Source organism: Dipodomys merriami, unplaced genomic scaffold (genome assembly GCF_024711535.1).
Source record: "Dipodomys merriami isolate MVZ:Mamm:240054 unplaced genomic scaffold, mDipMer1.0.p SCAF_5, whole genome shotgun sequence".
NCBI lineage: Eukaryota > Metazoa > Chordata > Mammalia > Rodentia > Heteromyidae > Dipodomys > Dipodomys merriami.
Genome location: NW_027206068.1, coordinates 28,807,108 through 28,829,244, shown reverse-complemented (window position 1 = coordinate 28,829,244; position 22,137 = coordinate 28,807,108). Strand labels below are relative to the sequence as shown.

At 37.4% G+C, this 22,137-nt stretch overlaps 1 protein-coding gene across 1 annotated transcript in view; it reads right to left on the bottom strand.

The window, feature by feature from the left end:
• Window positions 1-22,137, bottom strand: part of Reln (reelin) — a 458,334-nt gene that overhangs the window by 17,040 nt on the left and 419,157 nt on the right. The window contains exons 49-57 of the mRNA XM_069996300.1: window positions 18,129-18,322; window positions 17,079-17,335; window positions 12,170-12,324; window positions 10,913-11,127; window positions 8,160-8,337; window positions 6,117-6,292; window positions 5,872-5,978; window positions 4,580-4,822; window positions 3,381-3,556 (exon numbers count right to left, since the gene is read on the bottom strand). Coding sequence (XP_069852401.1) covers window positions 3,381-3,556; window positions 4,580-4,822; window positions 5,872-5,978; window positions 6,117-6,292; window positions 8,160-8,337; window positions 10,913-11,127; window positions 12,170-12,324; window positions 17,079-17,335; window positions 18,129-18,322 — 1,701 coding nt within the window. The remainder of the gene's footprint in view (window positions 1-3,380; window positions 3,557-4,579; window positions 4,823-5,871; window positions 5,979-6,116; window positions 6,293-8,159; window positions 8,338-10,912; window positions 11,128-12,169; window positions 12,325-17,078; window positions 17,336-18,128; window positions 18,323-22,137) is intronic.

The window sequence follows — 22,137 nt, the reverse complement described above, 5'->3', positions numbered from 1 at the left end:
GTTTAATTAGTACATTAGATCATAATAAAATAAGGGGCACATGAACTGCCCCTGAATAACAGGAAGCATCTGAGAGGTGGAAACAGGAGGAAGCTATTAGGCAGAAGGACTGTGAGCAGACAGAGTGGCCTGGAATACAGCACACAGTATGTCTGGATCCAAGTAGAGAGAATATGGAGTATGGTGACATAAGTTAGAAAGTTTGGATGAGTTTGGCTGACCATGAATCACAGTTTAAGATGTTTGAGCTTAATTTGGTCAGCAAGAGAAACACTGAAAATTTAGTGGAATTATGTGAAGTAATCATGCAAATGGCTTCGTAAAGGTGAGTCTATGATGACAAAGTGAGGTAGGAATGGAGAGAGATTAGAGCTTAAAGAGTGCTTAGTGGACAATTGACTTAATTAGGGCAAGAAGAGAGGTAATAATAATGGAAACAGAATTAAATGGAAGTCATAAACATTGGATATTAGAATTGAATGCCAGAACTATGATCCAACAATTCCACTCCTGTGCAGTTATCCAAGATACAGTAAAGCCAGGATACCATAAAGACGCCAGCACAACTATGTTCATTGCAGCACTATTCACCATAGCCAAGGTATGGAATCAGCCTGATGCCCCAATGGATGAATGGATCAAGAAAATGTAATATGTATGTATGTATGTATACATATATATGTGATTTTATTCATCCTTTAGAAAATTTAGTCATCCATTAGAAAGAACTTTATTTGTACTATTTGTAAAGAAATGGTTAAGACCTAGAAAAAATTATGTTAAGTGAAGTAAGTCAGGTCCAGAGAGAGACAAAGGATGAATGTTTTCCTTTATAAAAGTGGAAGCTAGATTTAGCTTATAAACTTATAAGTAAATATGTTAGGTGGTATGCAGTGTATACAAATGTATTAACTGAAATATGGTAGATTGAAGGGAGAATTAAAATAGTGTAAATTCCTTAGAAAGGCCAAGTCAAACTTCAGCAAAATAAAACACCAGGAACTGAGTACTCAAAAGGAGTGGAGTAGGGGTGGGCAAATGAAGAGTAAAAGAGGGAGAGAATGCAGCCATGAACCCAATGTATATGCTACAAAATTAAGAAGAGTGAGGGAAAGGGTGAGTAGGGGAGGGATTAGAGAGGATGCTGAAAGAGGTGACACTGCTCAAGATTTATTGTATTCATAAACTGCTTTGTTAAATGGCAACTCCTTGGTACAACTACTGAAAGATAATAAAAAAAAAACAGAAGAGGAAAAATCGGAGTACTTTATCATTTCAAGTTCGTGATTATGTGAAAAGTGGTGCCATCTGCAGAAATGGTGCTGGGTTACACCTGTAATCCTAGCTACTTAGGAAGCTGAGACCCTGAGGACTGCAGGATCCATCTCCAAAATAACAAGCAAAAGAGCTGGTTTGGAGGTGTGGCTCAAGCGGTAACATGCCAGCTGAGCAAGTGTAAATACCAGTCAAAAAAAGGTAGAAGAGAAGGTGTTGAGCTCACTAATATGTTGAGTTGAAGAACCAACAAACCAAGTCAGAATATGTGGAAACTGTGAAAAATACTGAGCTGTTACTAAGTCAGTGAGGGGTTAGATACACAGCTCAGAGACTTGCTCTTCACAACACAATATGCGAAACCAGAGGATTGGATAAAGTTCTCCATGGCCAGACTGTCTATGGAGAGAGAAGAAATCTGAGGTGCACTGACAAATGCTGACATGCAGAGGGCTGAGGAAGAAAAGCCAAAAAATGGTTCAACAGAAATTAGAAAGTTATCAAGATTCTTTTTCAAAAAGCACAACTTATTTGAAATCCCAGCTATGAGTGAAGCACAGATAGGAGGATTACAATCTAAGGCTAGTATTGACAAAAAAGTGCAAGACCCCATCTGAAAAATAACCTCAAACAAAAAGGACTCAGTATGGCTCAGAGGTAGAGCAAGACAAGCACAAGGCCCTGAGTTCAACCCATAGTGTCTCAAAAAAGTATGTGAATATATGTAATAATCCAGGAGATAATAAATTGCTATTAGAAAAAAGAAAAGACACCAAAAAGAAAGACAAAGAAAAAGGAGATATAAAGAAGAGCTTTCAAAGATGTAACAGATAAACTAGCAGAGAATCCAAAACCAAAGAATCCTCATTAGCTGGAATGGCTGAGAACAGCCATTCAGGGAAGAGGAAAAGATGGGGGCGGATGAAAGCACAAGGCTGTCGTGTTCTACACTACATTCTTTGAAGAAGGAAGCTCTAATATACTTGCTTTTTTATTCTGACCTTGATCAGCCTTTGTGACACTAACGTGAAAAACAATCCAGCCTTGTCCTCTATTCTCTGAGGAGAATTTCATAAGGCAAAGCTCAAAACAAAAAAGCAAATATGATTTTATTTCTGCTAGTAAAGATTCTTACTATTTGTAATCTTTGCAAACAAGGATAGTCTAATAACTGATGTGTTTAGAGAAATGTATTCCTGTAATCACTTTCAAAAAGTATCCTTGGCCAGGAGCCAGTGGCTCATGCCTGTAATTCTAGCTTCTCAGAAGGTGGAGATCTGAGGATCATGGTTTGAAGCCAGACTGGGAAGGAAAGCCCATGAGATTCTTATCTCCAATTAACTACCAAAAAAAGCTGTAAGTGGAGCTGTGGCTCAAATGCTAGCATGAGCAAAAGAGTTCAAATACAGCATTCAGGCCCCAAGTTCAAGACCCAGTACCTCCACTTCCCCAAAATGGTTTGGCATTAAGAGAGACATCAATTGGTATTGCTTTATCATTCTCTCTGAGTGCTTCTTAGGCCTTTCCTTCCATCTTTCTATCCAAATGAAAAATGTAAATTTAAAAGATTCAAGAAATCCTCCAGATCTTAGAAGTTTGGGGAACTTACAACTGGGTCAATGGAGAGCTTGAAGTTAGAGACAGGAAACTGAAAGTATAATGAGAGAGAACAGACAACGAATCAAATGGCTTAGTCAACACAATAGGCATAGTTTGTGTGTGTGTGTGTGTGTGTGTGTGTGTGTGTGTGTGTGTTTGAGAGAGTTACACAGAGAAGTAGGCAGAGGCACCTACTTGAGCTCCAGAGTACACAAGGTTGAGTATACAAGGTTCTGAGTTCAATTCCTAGTATCAACAAAATTGAATAGTAAACCTACATAATAATGCCTCACAATCAACAGTCACTATTCAGTTATTTACCATGTCTCAACATATTCAGAGATTTATGCTCATATAATCACATGAATACAGGTCTCTTTCAATCATGAGTGAGGCATCTGTTAATGAATGCGATCCATCACTGCCTTATAATTGTCAGAATAAACATTCCCACTCACAGCCCAAACAGAACATCACTTTTATTTTGAAGAGTCATGTTCTCTTACTTTAAACTGCATCATGTATCCTGGCTGTATAATGAGTTCTCGGGAGGAGAGAGCGTTGTGCGTCTTGTCCTTCTTTTTATTTGGCCAGTACAGGTGGAAGGATGGATTGCCACAGAATCCTGCTGTCCTTACTGCATTGGGGTAAAAACTCCAGTTTTCTTCATGAGAAGTGCCTTCTGTTAAAGTAAATTGAAAGCAACGTGACATGTTATTTTCTTTTACTTTTCTTTCTTTTTTTTTTGTCGGTCATGGGGCTTGAACTCTGGGCCTGGGCTCTGTCCCTCAGCTCTTCAGCTCAAGGCGAGTGCTCTACCACTTGAGCTACAGTGCCACTTCCAGTTTTCTGGTGGTTTATTGGAGATAGGAGTCTCACAGTCTCTCCTGCCTGGGCTGGCTTTGAACCGCGATCCTCAGATCTCAGCCTCCTGAGTAGCTAGGATTATAGGCGTGAGCCACCAGCGCCCGGCTACATGTTATTTTCTTGAAGTTATGGGTATACTGTTGAATTACTTGTATATGTGCTCTAGCTTTTGGCTTACTCTTGAGGACTGATATTTATTTTATTTATCTTCTTTAATATATAGATCCAAGGTGTCAACAAAAATTTACCCAAAAAACCCCCAACTAAATGCTGGTATAATGATTACTACATTATCTCTCCACCCACCCCAATGGTACTGGTGTTTGAGCTCAGGATCTTTCATTTTCCAGGCAGATGCTCTCCTGCTTGAGCCACACCCCCAGCCTCAGGATTATCCCACTCCTTTTTTTTTTGCCAGTTGTGGGGCCTGAACGCTGTCCCTCAGCTCTTCAGCTCAAGGCTGGTGCTCTACCACTTGAGCCACAGTGGCACTTCTGGCTTTTTCTGCTTATGTGGTGCTGAGGAATGGAACCCAGGGCCTCATGCATGCAAGGTAAGTGCTCTACCACTGAGCCACCTTCCCAGCCCCTGATTATCCTACTCTTAAAATGTAATTGCTTGCACAAGTATACCAATAAGTTGCACAAATACAAAGTTCTTCTTGCTATACTTCTTAATCCATTGCAATATGTATTTCTGTGATAAACTGCTACAAGAAATAAAATTATTTTGAGCTATTTTCAAAGTACACTTAAAAGAAGATACTCATCTTTAACGTATTAACTTATCTGAAGACATAACCAGACAACAGCTCATAGGGAAGAAAACTGTTTCTTACCATCATCAAAAGTATCCACTAATTGACTAGGATTGATTTCTGCTCCACCAATCAGAATGTTGTCTAGTGCCCACTGAGCCCGCTCTACACCAGAGACCACGATCCCATTGCTGATCACAAAAGGCTGCCACCAACGAAGTCGAGTTGTGTTGGTGAGGGCATCCTCAGGAAGAAGTATGTAGTCATGTCTAACAGAAATGTATTTCTGGAAATCCATCTCATGAAGCAAAGTCCAAGTGATTCCTATAAACACAGGCATATCAACATAGTAAGATATATGGGAATACCTGCATCCTACCATCATCACTATACTGTAGATAAAACAAAGAAATCTTTTACCAGGAAATGAAAATACTTTTCTGACATGAATGCAGGTATTCAGTACTTAGAAACATTTTAATATGAGGCTGATGATTTTAGAAGAAGGATATTTAGATATATGAGGCCAAAACAAATACGCAGAAGTAAAAATGATGTATTTTCTGCTTTTAGAAGTTTTAGGTTCTTATGAGTACTGTCTTATGAATAATAAGACACATGCATGTTAATAGACAATAACTTCCAGTATTAAAATATAATTATTATAAATATATGAAATTTGTAATTAGTTAGATTGGCATGAAATTTATTTTTTATTGCTTGATAAGACTGCCAGTGAAATGTTTAAATTACTTAAGAAAACATTTTTTGAATGAGATAAAATAGTATAGATTCTTCTATCAGATAGTTATTAAGAATAGTATCTGTCTGCTAAAATATATTTTCTTAAAAACTCCCAGTTTTATTTAGCTTTACATGATCTAAAAATAAATCAGAATTTTGTTGATATTCTATAACAAACTCATGAATTCAGAATATTTTCTTTCACAATTAAACAAGTTTCCTTGTAGAGTCTCTAGAGCGTTTATTATATGCCTTTTAGTAGATGAACTGTTAAACATGCTTTAAAATGTTTTAAAATTTGTCTTTTACTTGGAGACTCATATAAAATTTATTACTTAGTTGTATCACGCATAATCAAGCTTTGGTTAAGCGAAAAATATATTTCTTTATTCATAAAGTTTGGTGCTCATTTTTACTGTGATTTCTCTCAATTCCTCTTTTAGGTGAATTTTGTGTAGCACAGAAGTCACAGGTATGGGTGACATGGAGCGCAACCAAGATCTCTAACTTTTTCTTTGTGACTTTCACAATTTGCATTGTGGGCAAAAGCTTTGCAAAGATATTTCTGAAAGATGGTGAATGGAATGTGGAAATCTGCTCCAGGATCTGGCTTTCACACAGAAACATGCCTCCATTGGTAGAGTAGTCCAGCAGCACGCCTTCCTTCCGGCAGATGGGCCGATGGCAAGTGGTCATGTTGTTCTCACTACCAATGCGTCCCCAATACTGTAGGAATCTAAATGCAAGCACATATTTTCTATCAGAAGAATGAATTAGAACCAACACTCAAGTCTAGCATAACAATTTCTTCAACACATGTGTTCCTTGCTTTGAGGCCAAATTACAATGTCACAGTAAAAATTAACCAACATACTTTGCCCCTCTGAGATCCAAGTCTTGAGTAATAGCTTGTCTCACAGTAGATCCTCCAAAGTAGAGTGCAGTGTCCTCAGCAAGAATTCCACATTCAGTACAAGTACTTCCGCCTTCTAAGGACATCCATAAGTCTGGCTTGATTTCTTCACTGTCAAAGCGTTCCTTCAGGAAAGTCTGACAAGTAAGATGAGTGGGTAGTATTACAAATAACAACCAAGGAGTGTAATACTTGAGACAATACAAAGTAACTAGCACTAAAAAAGAGATGAGCTCAGTGCTTTATTCCAAACACATTAAAAAAAAGCTCGTTTTCTTTTCTACCATATACTGAAGATCATGTTAATTGCTTAATGCAGGTTTTAGAGTTTTAAATCAACAGATAATTTAGAATTTAGAAGTCTTTTATGCAAAAGAGTTAAATCCTGTATGCAAAGACTTAAGCAATACCCCAAAACATAGGTATATATTTTTATATAATATACAAAATATTATAATAGTATGCACATTTGTGAGTGGGTAATATATGTGTACACATAGCTTATATGATATAGTATATGTAGTCAAATATCACTTTTTCTTTTTAGTCTCTCCATAGTGAAATCATTTTGTCCATAATACAGTTTTGCATTAGTTTTATATTTTTAAATGAAAACATATAATGATAACTATGTGTTATAGCTACAGTAATTATATATAGTTCTTTGGGAGAGTCACCTAGTTATTATCTTATTGTGTGGTTAAGACCATTTAAATAGATTCTCTTTTTCTCAAACTTAGAACACCATAAAGTCTATAATTAAAGACACACAATTGCCTGCCAGTCTTACTTTACTTCACTAATGGTGGCAAATGAATACAATTTTTATAAATGAAGGTTTATATGTAAGACTATGAGTCAGAAGACAGCGTAGTTAGCCACACATCATCTGATGAGAAGGATTTGAATTGAATTCAGAATGTTGATTTGTACAATTTCTTGTTCAACTGCAGACTCCTAATGAAATCTGAAGGTTCATGAGACATGGGACCTTTAGGTTACTTGTGATGCCAGGCTTATAAAGCTGGGTTTCTCACGTGCCCTCCTCATTTGATGAAATGGACTTATACCTTCTGTCATGAGTCAGCATCGTCTCAATTGTATTTTGAGTAATTTTTCCATTTCAAAGCTGTTGAAGTGTTGAAGAGAAACGAAAATGACTGACAGAGCAGGTTTTGTGTACTGGCTTGCTTTTCTTGGGTTTCAAACACTGGTGCCTTTTTAGCTCAGCCACTTTTCTGTCATCCTCATGGAGAATATACCATACTTATTACAGAGATAAAATGTGTATGTGGCAACTACGGTGAATGTCAAATAATGCCGAACAGCAAAACTTCCTGGAGTGACCTCTTTATTCTTAATATTCAACCACTTCTTACCGTCAATTAACCATTACATGGAATTTTCTGAACAAAAATTCAGTTTATTAATTGAAAATGTGAGTTAAAAAAGGATTAATACCTGACTTTATATACAGTCTGTATAAATAGAAAGCCAGAATGTTTATATTCTTTACTGTATACAATAGTACATGAATAAAGTTGGATGAGAATTTGATCCTAATACTTTCTTCCTTTCTTGTTTTTCAGTACTATACTTTGAACTGGGGGCCTCATGGTTATGTTTCCTCTGTTATTTCTTTTGATAGGCATTTTTGCCTGGGATTTGTTCCATACCTTGATCCTCCTACCACCTCCCACATAGCTAGGATTACTAGTGTGACCCATCACACTTGGCTTGTTCCTTAAAATGGAGGGAAGTTTCACTGGCTTTTTGCCTGGACTGGCCTTAAATCACTATCCTCTCGATCTCTGCCTCCCACGTAGCTGGGATTATAGGCATAAGCCACTGTGCTTATTTCACATTAAAGTTTCCAATCAAAGGATTTATTTCCTGGGGGGTACCCAAAGGACTTTGTAATAGATCATTAGTTTCCCATATAAGTTGATTTTAGACATGGCTTGTAATGTGAGTAACTGCTCCTGTGAGGGATTAGAACATTACCTTTAGAGTATGAGTCAAGTAGCAGTTTGGCCCAGAGTATCCAGGATCACAGATGCACTGTTCCTTTAAGCAATCTCCATGGCCCCGGCAGTTGTCCAAGCATCCCGGGCCCAGATAGAAATTATCAATTGCCCACTGCATGTCTGAGTACTTCTGATAGAACCTGAATCTCACGGGACTATTGGTAAAACAAGGCAACAGAGTGAAAAACAAAAGGCAGCTTCTCCCTCCCCTACAGTGTAACCCCCGCTTTCACTATATTTGATGTCAGTATAACATGTGGAGGAGATGGGGACAAACAAGTAATTTAAGGATTCAGGTGGACCTGTTGCAACAATGAGAAGTACAAAATGTCATGTCAAAACCAGCTTTACAATGTCGGTGTGAGGGGAGGAGGGGGGTATGATTGGGTGGGGGGGAGGGGGGAGGCTGGGAAGGGAGGTGAAGGGTAAACAAAGGAGGAGGCTACAATGCTTGGTAAGAAATGTATGCATTATCCTGCCCATGTAATTGTAACCCCTCTGTACAGTATGTTCTCAAATAAAATAAAATAAAATTAAAAAAAAAAAGGCAGCTTCATTCAAGTCCCTTTGGCTGCATTGTATATTCCGTACTGAAAAGACACATAAGGTACTTTTGCTAGGTAAAATCTGTTTTCTAACCGCTGTTCTCTTTTACTTTCTATTGATGGTACTATGAGTAAGTAGCTGCTTTCATCTAAATTTTATTCAAACTTGTAAGACAAATGAAAACCAGTGAGATTTCTATTTTAAACGACAGGTATATCTTCACAATACAAATCTGTACCTTTCATGAGTCAGATATCAGATGAACTGGAGTTCAGTGGTGGTGGGGCAATTTGGGCTCCCTAATTATACTAATCATACAGAGGGGGAGGTCGCGGCAGAGTTGTCAGCCTGCACACAGCCTCAGAAAATTCTAGAATTTTAAAAGGTGGACGCAGCCACTTCTGAATTCCCAGAAGATAACTGATATACTTGGAGTGACTATGCTAGTTAGAAAACAATTTTAAGCTGATTATAATAAAGCAGAATTTCCCAGAAAGTTTTAATTCATGATTTTTTTTCTGTCTTTTGAGGGAATAAACAGGTTCTAATTAATCTTATAAAAATAAGTTGGACAATCCTGGATAAAAATTAAACGGCATATGAAAGAACTTTCTAGGGCAATAAACATGTTCTGTATTTGATTTTATGTGTGTGTGTGGGGGTTACATGGATTACACAATAGTAAAAACAATACTGATCTGAACAGTTAAAATTTTACTGGCTGCAACTTATACTGCATAATTAGAGAAAAAGACAATAGAGGAGAAAATGGGCATAGGATGGTAAGTGCTGGTGGTTCATTTCAGGTGATTCATAGCAGATAATCATCATAATATAACTTCCCTACTCATTGAGCGGCCAGGAATGGGTTAATACGTGTCAGTGAGGTGCAAGGAAGTGCAAGAAAGAAAAGCAACTCTCTCCCACCAGATTCAGCATTCTGGTCTAGTTTTCTAGCTGAATCTTAATGTTTAATAGTGGAACCTGCCTGGGAGCTGAGGATGACACCAATGCTGCTGGCAGAGGAGCTAGGAGAAAGACAGGAAACAAAAATGGTGCCCTTGAAGATACGTCCCCTCAGCTTTGGATTCTTTTCTTATTGATGTAACAAATGCCTTCTCCCCCACACCAGTACTAGAGTTTGAACTCAGAGCCTTGGGCCTTCCTCACCTTGTTTGTTCAGCTGGAGCTTTATCAATTGAATTATATCTCTAGCCTGGCCTTTTATTTGAGATGCAGTCTTGAAGACCTTTCTGCCCAGTCGGGCACTGAACTGTGATCCTCTGGATCTCAGCTTCCTGAGTGTCTAGAATTACAGCTATCAGCCACTGGTGCTGGGTTACAAATGTCTAATTGATCCAGTTTGGATATTGTTTTTGTTTTGTTTACCTGCAACTGAAGGCATTGTGATTTAGTTTCTTAGTATGCTAACTGAACAAGCCCTTTAGATTCATTTTAGAAAACTGGGTGGTTCTATAGTAAGTGATATGCACAGGACACTAGAAAAGATGTGTGTATGCTTCTACAAAGGCCCTGCAGGTTCTGGTCATATATCATAATCTGTTTCACAAGAAGGTTTTTCATTTAGCCAGACTGTATGATTAATTCAGTAGAGGCATGCCTGTCATTTTGTTTAATGCATCTCTTTTCTTAATTTTACAGTAGAAGGGAAATCTTTTAGAATTGCCTTAAATTAACTTATCTACAGGCTTTCCAAAGCATGGTTTCATCACCTTGGCTCACCACTGCTCCACGCTAATTACTTTTCACTGCAGGTGTAGAAAATTATGCTTTGTGATAAGAGGAAAATGAAACCCATGAGGCACCTTGTACAAATAGCATGAGGATTTGCTCCTTGTGTGATCATGGAATTGGAAAGCACATGTGCTTGGTGGATGACTGTGTACAAGGTCAGTAAGGCAGAATACACCTTCCCATTTAATCCAAAGGCTATCACTGGTCTGTTTCCATTTGATGACACCGAAGTTTAGAAAATGGAATGACAGGCCAAGGACCATTTTCTCAAGTCTCTTAAAGTCAGTTGATCCTAGAAGTTTACTTAGAGTTAAGAAACCCTTAGAGTTAGGGGAGAAAGAATACCCACAATTAGACACAATTTCAGACTTGACAACAGTCTCTCCTATTGACTGTGTTTTTGGATCCAGGCTTTAATTTTCTACTTACTTTCCCACTAAGCTTTCAGGGAGCGGGTAGGTGATCCTTTTCCATCCCTTAGTTGGGAAGAATACAGATGGCTGAGAAACAGTTCCAGAGCATTTTGGGTCAGCAGGCAAGCACTGAGGGACCAGATAATTCCAGCTTACGCCAAAGTCAGTAGAGTATTGCACATGGATTTGATTCTGGGCAATTTTTTCAGACACTTTGCATCCCACAGAGATCTAATAAACAGAAAATCAAGATTGTCAAGGTATTCAAGCCATGTTACATATTTCTGCTCCAAGGTCTTAGCAGCAAGGAAGCCATAGGTCACTTGATATACACCATCCCATATTTCCAGGTTCATTACTTGTTCTGCTGATGGGCAAGTGAGATTGAAATGTTTGCCCAAGGTGACAAATTACAAAAAGTGCCAAATAGGTTGGGCATGGGATCTGGAGAGAAGCTGAAGCTTGTGCTTCTGCTATTCTGGCTGATTGCCTTGGAAGGCCTGAGCCTGCTCTTACAAATTGTTTTGTTAATGGTCTGGCACTTCTATTTGGCAGAATACTTGACCAAGAAGGATTGCTAACAGCTTTACCAATTTTATTATTTTGTCATACAATTTATGGCTCTCAATAAATCACTTTCACCCACAAGTTAGATGCAATGAAGTGATAATAAAAGATACTTTCAAGAAAGTACAGCATCCTTCCTTAAGGGAGATAGCTAAAAGGCAAGATTTTTGGCTCATTCCATGGGATTTAGGATTACAGAACAGATCAGAATAAATCTTGGCCAGGATATTGGCCAGAGTTGATATTGGCATGAATTCTAATCATATTTTTGTTTCTCAAAACTTTATTTCTTCAGAAATATCCAAATGCTCTTGTTTTAAAAAAGAGAGACAACCGCTTTAATCTCCTTTGAAAGAAATTTCTTTCAAAGAAACTCCTTTGAAAGAAATTTCTGCCAACATTAGTGACTTAGGAAGTTGGAATCAGTTTCTTACATTTTTATTATCAATATTTTACTCTTGCAGCATTTAATCTTGAGCAAGAATCCACTTGGTCTTGTGAAAGTTACATTCAGAGATAGTTCAGAAATAAAATACTTTACGTCATTAAGTACTATATAGGTGAGCTGTGTGTTAACAATATTTTTGATTTCTCTAAGTATATGTTGTCAATGAACTACTTGATGATCGCTGTCTCCATCATGTTTTTGATTGGTTCTGTTGGTAAGGTAAGGCTATTTATGGAATGGAAGCCATGATGTATTCACCTTGAATTGCATAATCCAGCCCTCAGTGGGGGTCAGGTCATGGGTGACTGCATACACCTCTCGTCCATCATGGCTGCCACAGATCATGACGCCATCAGGAGACTCACAGAATCTCTCCACTGTACAGTCATCATGGAACAGCCAATGCTCATTCACTTGAAAACAGATAAAACTCTCATGATGACTTTATGATATTCTGGGTATATATTCTAGAAGATATGTACATTGAATGCTAGTGCATGCTAATAAAAATCTTTGAAATAGAAACTTCTCCTACACACAATATACTATAATACAATCCACACTAATGTCAACATATCATTTTAGGAACATGTATACTAGAATGGATGAAATAAATATACTTTTTAAAAGCAAAAAAATGCATACACACAAATGAAGTTGTTAGTCAATACTGAAAAAAGAATGTTTGCATTGAATGTGTCATATATTAAAATAAAAGGAAATGGATAACTAATTTCTTGATATTTAACTTTTAAACAGTATCTAGTGAAGAAAAAGAATTTTAAAGAACTTGAGTTAGCTGCTGCTACTGAAGTTAGCTACTGCTACTCAAGTTCTGGTAGTATTCTTTAGGTTGTTAAAGAGCTAGTATGGAATTTTTTTTATAGCTTAATTGAGGTACAGTTGTTACTCAAGCATTTCATACTTTAGTATATGTGTCTTGATGAGTTTGGAAATAGTCATACACCTGCAATATATAACATCACCAACCAAGCTGGTAGACAACCATCACCTTCAAAAATTTCCCTGTGTTCCTTTTTGTGTGTTAAAAATATCTAGTATGAATGAATGAGGATTGTGTAAGAAATCTCTCTAAAAACTATTGAACAATAGGAGATGGGGGAATGGGGAAGGAGAAAGCTATAAAGGGGTTCATATATGATATTTGATATGTACATATCATATATATGCATGTGGTGAACACCCTCAGTACAATTACCATACACATACAAAAACTGAAAGACAGGAAAGTAAAGCTGGCTGTGCTAGAGGAAGGTCCCTAGCAGGAAGGGTGGAAGGGGGAATGAAGAGGGTAAATGAGGCTCAATATGACTGATATATTTTGTATGCATATACAAAAACAGAGCATTGAAACTTGTTGGCACTGTCCTAACAATTGGGGAGGGAATGATGGAAAGAGAGTGATGAGGGAGGGGTGAGCCTATTAGGTACACTGTATACTTTTGTGGAAGAGTCACAATGAAATCCTCCTGCACAGCTAAAGCATGCTAATAAACAATCTTTTAAGAATGCACTGTATATACTACATGATCAAGAAAAATAAGCGAAGGGGAGTGAAAATGTCAAAAGGATGACACAGATCAAGAGGCACTGTATACATAAATTGCTTTGTTAAATGGCAAACAATTCGATGCATAATCTAAACAGCGAGGGAAGCGGTGGGGTGACAGTGGTGGGCGAGAATGTTAAAAGGGGTGACATTGATCAAGAGCACTGTGTTCATAAACTGCTTTGTTGAATGGCAACTCCTTTGTACAAGTACTTAAAGAAAATAAAAATATTCAAAAAATAACTAAGATTTCCTCCAAAAAGTCTTTTAAAAGAAGCATCTAGTAAGAGATCTAGCTTAACATATTCTAAATGCATAATATTGTATTCTTAACTGTAGGTACTACATTGTATCTGGATCTTTGGAACTGACATATTTTACAAATCAGGAACTTTATACCCATTGAAAAATGATTCTCCATTTTCCCCTCTCCAGATACCTATTCTCCTTAATTAAATCAACAAATAATTTTACAGGTCCAGCAATTAGAGAAAAATCAAAAGTTCACATTGTACAATGTGTTATAAATACTACCTCTAAGTTCAAATTGTGAAGTTGTTATTAGTGTGGCAAAGTTAAGGTACATCATTATAAAGAGATTATTTAAGAAATTCAGATTATTTCTAAAATTATATAATCATAAATTTACCTCAGTAATGCTCCTAATATTTGAATATTTGGATATGTGTATTTGAGAACATTTAAGGTATTTAAGACATTAAAAAATCTTGACTTCTAAGTCAGATCAACAGTAATTCGTTGAAGAAATACACCTAGCCCAAACCAAAACAAACAAACAAAAAAAAAAAACAAAGCCAAAATGAACTGATGAAATAGATTTGGCAGATTCTAAAGAAAGACCATGAATTAGTGCAGAACACCCCTACCCCATCCCCTCACAATTTCCTTTCTCTTCTGGAACGGGAGTTTTCATATCTTAATTGGTATCTTAGAAAGATCAGAAATAAAAACACATTCATAATTGCATCTAATTTTTTTTTTTTTTGGTCAGTCCTGGGGCTTGAAGTCTGGGCTTGGGCGTGAACCTGCGCTCTTCAGCTCAGGGCAAGCACTCTACCATTGAGCCACAGCGCCGCTTCCGGTTTTTTAGTGGTTTATTGGAGATAAGAGTCTCACGGACTTTCCTGCCCACGCTGGCTTTGAACCGTGATCCTCAGCAGATCTCAGCCTCCTGAGTAACTAGGATCACAGGCATGATCTAATTAGCCGGTGCCCGGCTTGCATCTAATTCTTGATTGACTTTGGGCTCATAGGTTCAACCTGGGAACTTCCTGGTTGGCTCTATATTCACAGTGGAGATAAGCAGGTGTGACTGGAGGATTGGGGGCCAATGCGTTAAAGTCAGATGGCCTCAGAGAATCCACAGAAGAGACTGAACAATCCCACTGTTAATTAAGGCTTCACCCACAGTGTGTCTGTTTGATGCTGTCTGAGTATAACACGTGCCTGCAGAACAAGCAGCTTATCTCTGGGATTCAAATGGCAACAGCATCACCATTATCTGTGTCTTCACTCTGAGGGGTTTGGGGACATGTTTAATCCTACATCACAGACAGGACTCAGGGGTCAAAGTGCACAGAAAGAGGAATTCCAATAAAAACACTCTCAAGTAGTTAATTCTGGGGTGCATATTTTTTTTTTATGGTAGAACTCTGCAATCTTGATGAAAAGGGGTTAACCAACTAATCTCTTCTGGCATATCAGAAGTTTCAAGAAATACCATTTTGTAAGGCACATGAGTGAGCTAGAATATTTACTTTTTCACTTTAATATCATCAATTAGGTCTGAAGTAAAATAGTATTTTAGGTATTTGGAATACAGAAGCACTGTTTATATTATTCACTGATTGTGAATTCACTTCTGTAAAACAGGAAAACAGATGTTATTTAGCTACAGTGTGAATAAGATCTATGTAAGCTTCACTTTTTTTTTTTTTTTTTTTGCCAGTCCTGGGGCTTGAACTCAGGGTCTGGGCACTGTCCCTGAGCTTCTTTTGCTCAAGGCTAACATATTACTACTTAAGCCACAGTGCCACTTCTGGCTTTTTCTGATTATGTGGTACTGAGGAATCGAACCCAGGACATCATACATGCTAAGCAAGAACTCTACCACCAAGACACCTTCTTGTCCCCTATGTAAGCCTCTTAGAATAAGACTGCTTACGTTGGGTGCCAGTGGTTCATGCCTATAAACCTATCTACTCAGGAGATGAAAGCTGAGGATTGTAGTTCAAAGCCAACCCAGGCAATAAAATCTATGATACTCTTATCTCCAATTAGCCACCAAAAGCCAGAAGTGGAGCTGTGACTCAAGTGATAGAGTGTTAGCCTTGAGCTCAGAGAAAGCACCCAGGCCCTGAGTTCAAGCCCCAAGACAGGTACAAAACAACAACAAAAACTACAACTACAACAAAACTGCTTGGTAATGATGATGAGGGATACTTAAATATTTTTCTATTTGCAAAGGTGATTTTTAAAGCAATTATACCATGGTGTGATATACTAATAATGAAATAAAATTATTCTAGTAAGCAATATCAAAGTTAAAATAAATTTCTTAAGAACATGGTGGAAATTAGGATCAAATTCTAAGTAAACCCAGAAGGCTATAAAATATATCAAGATTATAATTTTGTTACAATATATTTATATAAAGGCATTTAAAAAAGACTAGGAAACTATACCGTCCTTGTCTCATGGGTGATTTTTACCTTCATACTTGTCCTTTTCTGCAGTGTCTCAATTTCACACATTGTATAAGTATTGCTTTTACAATAAAACATTGCTGATTAAGTATTTTAAATTATTAAATTTACTCAAATTAAATCCCCCCACATGACATTTTCTAAAAAGTTTCTCATTAGTCTTATGACTGTAAATTTATCCAGATTGTGTCTTTCATGTACGGCACTAGTGCATGTGACATAGTACTACTGTTTTAACAGCTCTAGTGGTACAGTAGCGATTTGTACTGTATGGATGCACTTACAGTTCTAGTATGAGATACAGAAGGCACTGTTATTTTATCTGATGATAATATATTTATGTAGGATCACCAATACAACCAATATATTACTTTTGAAAAGTTACCAGAATAGTCACTGTGTCTGACATACAGCAAATAAAAACTGGATATCAAAACAAATGACCAAGGAATGTTGGCTTTTTGCCCAAAGCAGAAAACAAAAAACATAGCAATGAATATATTTCAAGTGAAGGAAATTATCCTGTTAATAAAGTTATAGAATGCTATTTATAAAGCACACTGCCTATCTTGGAATGGAAGGAGAGATTTAGTTATAATGTCAACTAGGAAGGTTGACAGGAACAAAAAAAAGCAGGTACGTTCCATTGTTGCCACATTATCTGAGAGTCTGAAAGGGTCCATTTCATACTATTTTAGAAGGCTCACATCTACACAACTGAATTTCTAATGATTCTATTATTATTATTATTATTATTATTGGTACTGGGATTAGAACTCAGGGTTATAGGCTTTGCTAGGCAAATTCTCTCCACTGAACCATGAAGCCAGCCTTCCATTGTGTTTTTGTTTAACATTAGGGGATAAGTTACCTGAAGTTTTGTCCTCCATAAACATGTCAAAAGCAATTCTCCCAACTGGGCCTGCGTCTGCAGGGGAGCGCTCGTGCTGGGGCACTGGTGCGCTGCTGAAGGTATCCAGCATGACAGTCCTCTGGTCTGCAGAGCCTGAGATGAGGACGTTGTCAATGGCCCAGTCATTCTGGTCTAGGCCATCATGTTTTGGTTGCCACCAGCGGAAGCGAGTAGCCGTCTCTTTAGCATCAGGAGGGAGAAGAATATTGACAAATCTAAAAGAAAATATTAGGGGTGTGAAAATGTTAAATAGCTCATGTGAGCACAAGATTTACATTCAGTGATAAGACATCATATAGAAAGGTATTAGGGCTTGAACTCTGGGCTTGGGCAATGTCCCTTAGATTTTTTTTTTCCATTCAAGGTTAATGATCTACCCTTTCAGCCACAGCTCTCCTTTCAGCATTTTGGTGGTTAATTGGAGAGAAGAGAGTCTTGTGGACTTTCTAGCCTGGAATGGCTTCAAACCCTGATCCTCAGATCCCAGCCTCTTGATTAGTGAGGATTATATGCTTTTGTTTTTATTTGGATTTCTGATACTTGGATTTACATGTGTTCTGGGATTATGCCCATCATTCGGTATATTCCTTGGACCTTCATATACTAATGGTGATTGGCATTAGGGAAGGAAGAAAAGTACAGTCTATGAATCTTAGAATTTCACTTGTGCTGTTATTGGTACCACTGAGATCTTTGGGCAGAGACACCTCTAAACTGTTTCTTAAGACAGAAACCCAAACCAACTATGTATCCACACCTGAAACCTTTCTTCTTTCTTCACAGTGGTCCCAGAGGCATACTCTACCAACAAATTAGAAACCTCCCTAGACCTGAGAATGTCCTATCAGATAGTTTTGTTCAAAGATTAGTTATTAGAGATAAAATAGAAGTACAAACCTATACTGATCAAGATGCATCGTATTCATTAATGATTTGCTGAATGGTAACTCCTTTATATGACTAAATATAATAAAAATATAACTTAAAAAAAGAAAAAGAAATACAAACCCAGGTTTACTATACTGGTCATAGAAAATTTCCATTAGCAAGTTCCAGGTAATGCCTCCATTGACAGAATATTCTAAGAGGACGCCTTGGTTGCGGTTGTTTGGGGTAATCAAGCATCCGTACATGAAGTAGAATTGGATAAACTCAGCATTCGTGAGGTTTAGATCCACAGTGACTAACAATCGACTGCAACCCTAAGGAAAAGTAGAATGGGGAAAAATGATTAGGGGGTTTGATTGGAGGTTTTATATGCTTTTAATTTGTTACACCTTCTTTTTGATTATCCAAGTGACATAATATTGCAGGACTGATTTTCTTATCACCTATCTTCCTGGGCCAACTCTTGGCATTGTGTTTGGTACAATGCAGGTACTTAGCAAAAGTATGCTAACTATGACATTTCAGTATTCAAGATCTCCAGGGCCATGTATTCTAAACAGTGTGTGTGTGTGTGTGTGTGTGTGTGTGTGTGTGTGTGTGTGTGTGTGTGTGTGTGTTTCCCTTCCTCCCTACCTATCTAAATGTTTGGTGGTATTAGGGTTTGAATTCAGGGCCTCATGCTCAGTAGGCAGGTGCTATACCATGAAGATATGCCTCAAGCTCAGTTTTTTAAATAAGTTTTTTATTGTGAAAATAGTAAGTTTTTATTGTACAGAGGGGTTACAGTTTCATGAGCAAAGTAATGAGTACATTTCTTATTAAGCATTGTTTCCTTCTCCTTTGTTTTTCCCCTACCATCCTGTTTTCCCCCTACCATCCCTTCCCTCCCACTTCCACAACTACACCCCCTCCACCCCCTGCCAGCCAACCTCCCCACCCCCCCCCCCCCGGCCCGGCCTAAACTGTAAAATTCGTTGTTCAACAGTGTCTTGTACATCTCATTGTTACAGTGGGTCAACCTGTATCCCTATTTAAACATTTTGTTTTTTCCCTTCCCCTCCCCAAATTATACAGCCAGCATTATACTTAATGGTGAAAAACTGAAGCCATTTCCTCTAAACTCAGGAACTTCTCTTCAATTTAGTATTAGAATGCCTAGCTATAGCAATAAGACAAGATGCAAACATAAAGGGGATCCAAATAGGGAAAGCTGAAGTAAAACTCCCTCTCTCTGCAGATGACATGATCTTGTATTTAAAGACTTGGAAAAAATTATATTAGGTGAAGTAAGCTGGGCCCAAAGAAACATAGGTCCCATGGTTTCCCATATTTGCAATAACTAGTATATTTCTGAGACAAGCAGATAAGTTGATGTTAGGCGAAATGAACTCCAAGATACGGACTCAAATGTTTTTTCTTTCTTGCTATTGTTTCTAACATGTTTATAACATGATTTCTTTGTTCCTTGGTATAACCCCTGTTTTCACTGTATTTGATGTTGGTATAATTTGTAGAGGGGAAGGGGAAAAAAACAATTGTTTAAATAAGGATACAGGTGGACCCATTGCAACAATGAGATATACAAAATGCTATGTTGAAAAACGAACTTTACAACTTTGGCGCGGGGGGGGGGGGATGGTAGTGGTGGTGGTGGTGGTGGTGGTAAGGGGGGTTGGTGGCAGGGTAGGGAGGGGGGAGATGGGCAGGGATGATAAGGGGAAATAAAGGAGGAGGCAACAATGTATTCATTACCTTGCTCATGTAATTGTAACCCCTCTGTACTGTATTTTCACAATTAAAAACAAACAAACAAAAAAGAATCCAACGGACTCCACTACCAAATTACTCAAGCTGATTTGAAACTTTGGCAAAGCAGCAGGGTATAACCCTCAAAAATTAATGGCTTTTCTGTATGCCAACAATGAGAAGAGTGCGGGTGAAAGTTTAGTTGTTTTTTTTTTTTTTACTGAATATATTTAAGAGAAGGTTTTGTTTTTTGCAGTATCTGGACTATGCTTTGCCTATTTGAGGTTTCCTATAGTTATCTGAATGACAGTAACTACTGTTCATAGTGTCCACCTTGCCTCCATTGAGATGGAGTCTTGTGGATTTTTCTTCCAGGTAGGTCTGGAACCATGATCCTTGCAATTTCAATGTCCCATATTGCTTAGGATGAGAGATATGCAGCACTATACCTAGTTATAGGTTAAGAATAGGTCTCATGAACTTTTCTTTCTGGGCTGGCTTTGGATCACACCTGCTTCATTCTCCCAGGTAGATATTACAAGTGTCAGCCACAAGCTTTAGTTACTTTACAGGTAGTCTTAAACTTCTGGCATAGTTGGCTAAGGACTGTAGTCCTCCTGTCTCTTACTCTGTTTGAATTTTTTAAATTTTTTATTGTAAAGATACTATACAGAGGGTTACAGTTACATGAGCAAGATAATGAGTACACTTCCTATTGAGCATTGTTACCCCCTCCATTGTTTTCCCCCTACCATCCCTTCTCTCCCTACCTTCCCCGAGGACTCTGCTTGATTTTTAAGACAGAATCTTGAGATATAGACATAGACATAGATACAGATACAAATATAGATAGATATATTTGCCTGGGGTTAGCCTTGAACTAGAATTGTCCCACTGCTGAGTCCTGTATAGCTGGGATTACAGTCATGTGTAGAACTTGTTGTATTTTGTATTAGTGTACATTAATAGAACAAGAGGGGTTCATCGTGATATTTCCATAGAAATGTACAGTGTATTCTGAACAGACCCACCCCTTCTATTATACTACATTAACCCCCCTTCTTTCCTCTCCTCTTTCACAAGTAGTATTTAGTGGTTTTTAAATGTTATCTTCATATATAAGTATATAAATATACATACATATAATAATCCTATCGACCCGCATTCACTATATTTTAAAAAGAAACAGCAATGTATGAACTAGCATGTTGAAATGACTAATTTAATCTTTTTTTGATTGATTAATTATTTTGGCTACAATTAGCTAAGCAGATGCTCTGCCACTTGAGCCACTTTGCCAGTCCTGAAATGACTATTTTACTTATTTATTTAATTTTTTTCTTGAGATGACTATTTTAGTATGGAAGTTTAAAATGACTGCAACTGAACATTCATGTAATTTAATTATAATTAGAGCTAAGAGTTGAAATGCTTCTTGTTGAAATATTTATAGTTGATTTTAGTGCCATCTATATTAATTTGTTAGTTAATGTTGACAAGTCAGAATCTCTTGGTTGAACATTTGTGGAACTCTTCCTAAGCTTGGAAGAATATCATAAACACTGCCTTCCTTCTGAGTCAGTGTTGATGACTATGAAAGTCCTATATTATGCATGCCCTCTGATTACTCTTGGGTTAAAATTGTGAGCATAAGTAATATACTTCATTGGCACCAATGCAAACTCTAAGGTAGGGCATGGTAGAAACATAAAAGAGCTGATCATGAATTTATTACTGTTTAAAGATCAATCTGCTGATCTAATTATGGTATTGGAGAGGTTGAATTTTTAAGCAGTCAATTTTGGCAACAAAATACAGTGATCAAAAAAGTTCATAGAAATTTTCCAATATTGCTGCTGATATTCACAGAGCAATATGCTATAAATACAAATGCCTAGTAATGGCTCAAATAATTTAAAGAAAAGATTATTCTTAATAAATTTAGGAGCCATTGAAACTTATTTTCCAGATATTTTTTTTAGTTCCTTAAACTCCAAATTTCTTTCAAGCCTAAAGGTTTTCAATTCATTCAGACAGAACCTCTACACACACACACACACACACACACACACACACACACACACACACACACACACACACACACACACACACACAGTGCAAGTTTTCTCTCCTCCCCGGAATGGAAAGACAAATAAGTCCTTTTAAAATGTGCACTTAAATATTCCCTGTTCTAACACTATCCCGGATGGCTAAATTCTCTCAATTGCTCTGTTGTACAAAAATACTGGAAATAATACGTATTTTCTGATTTTTATAAAATTTTGAGTTCAGGCCAGGGTTGAGCGTTTAGGGTAAATGATTCTGTATCTTGCATTCCTTATTAAGCTTCAAAAGTGACTCAACAAATTGGGGAGCACTTAAA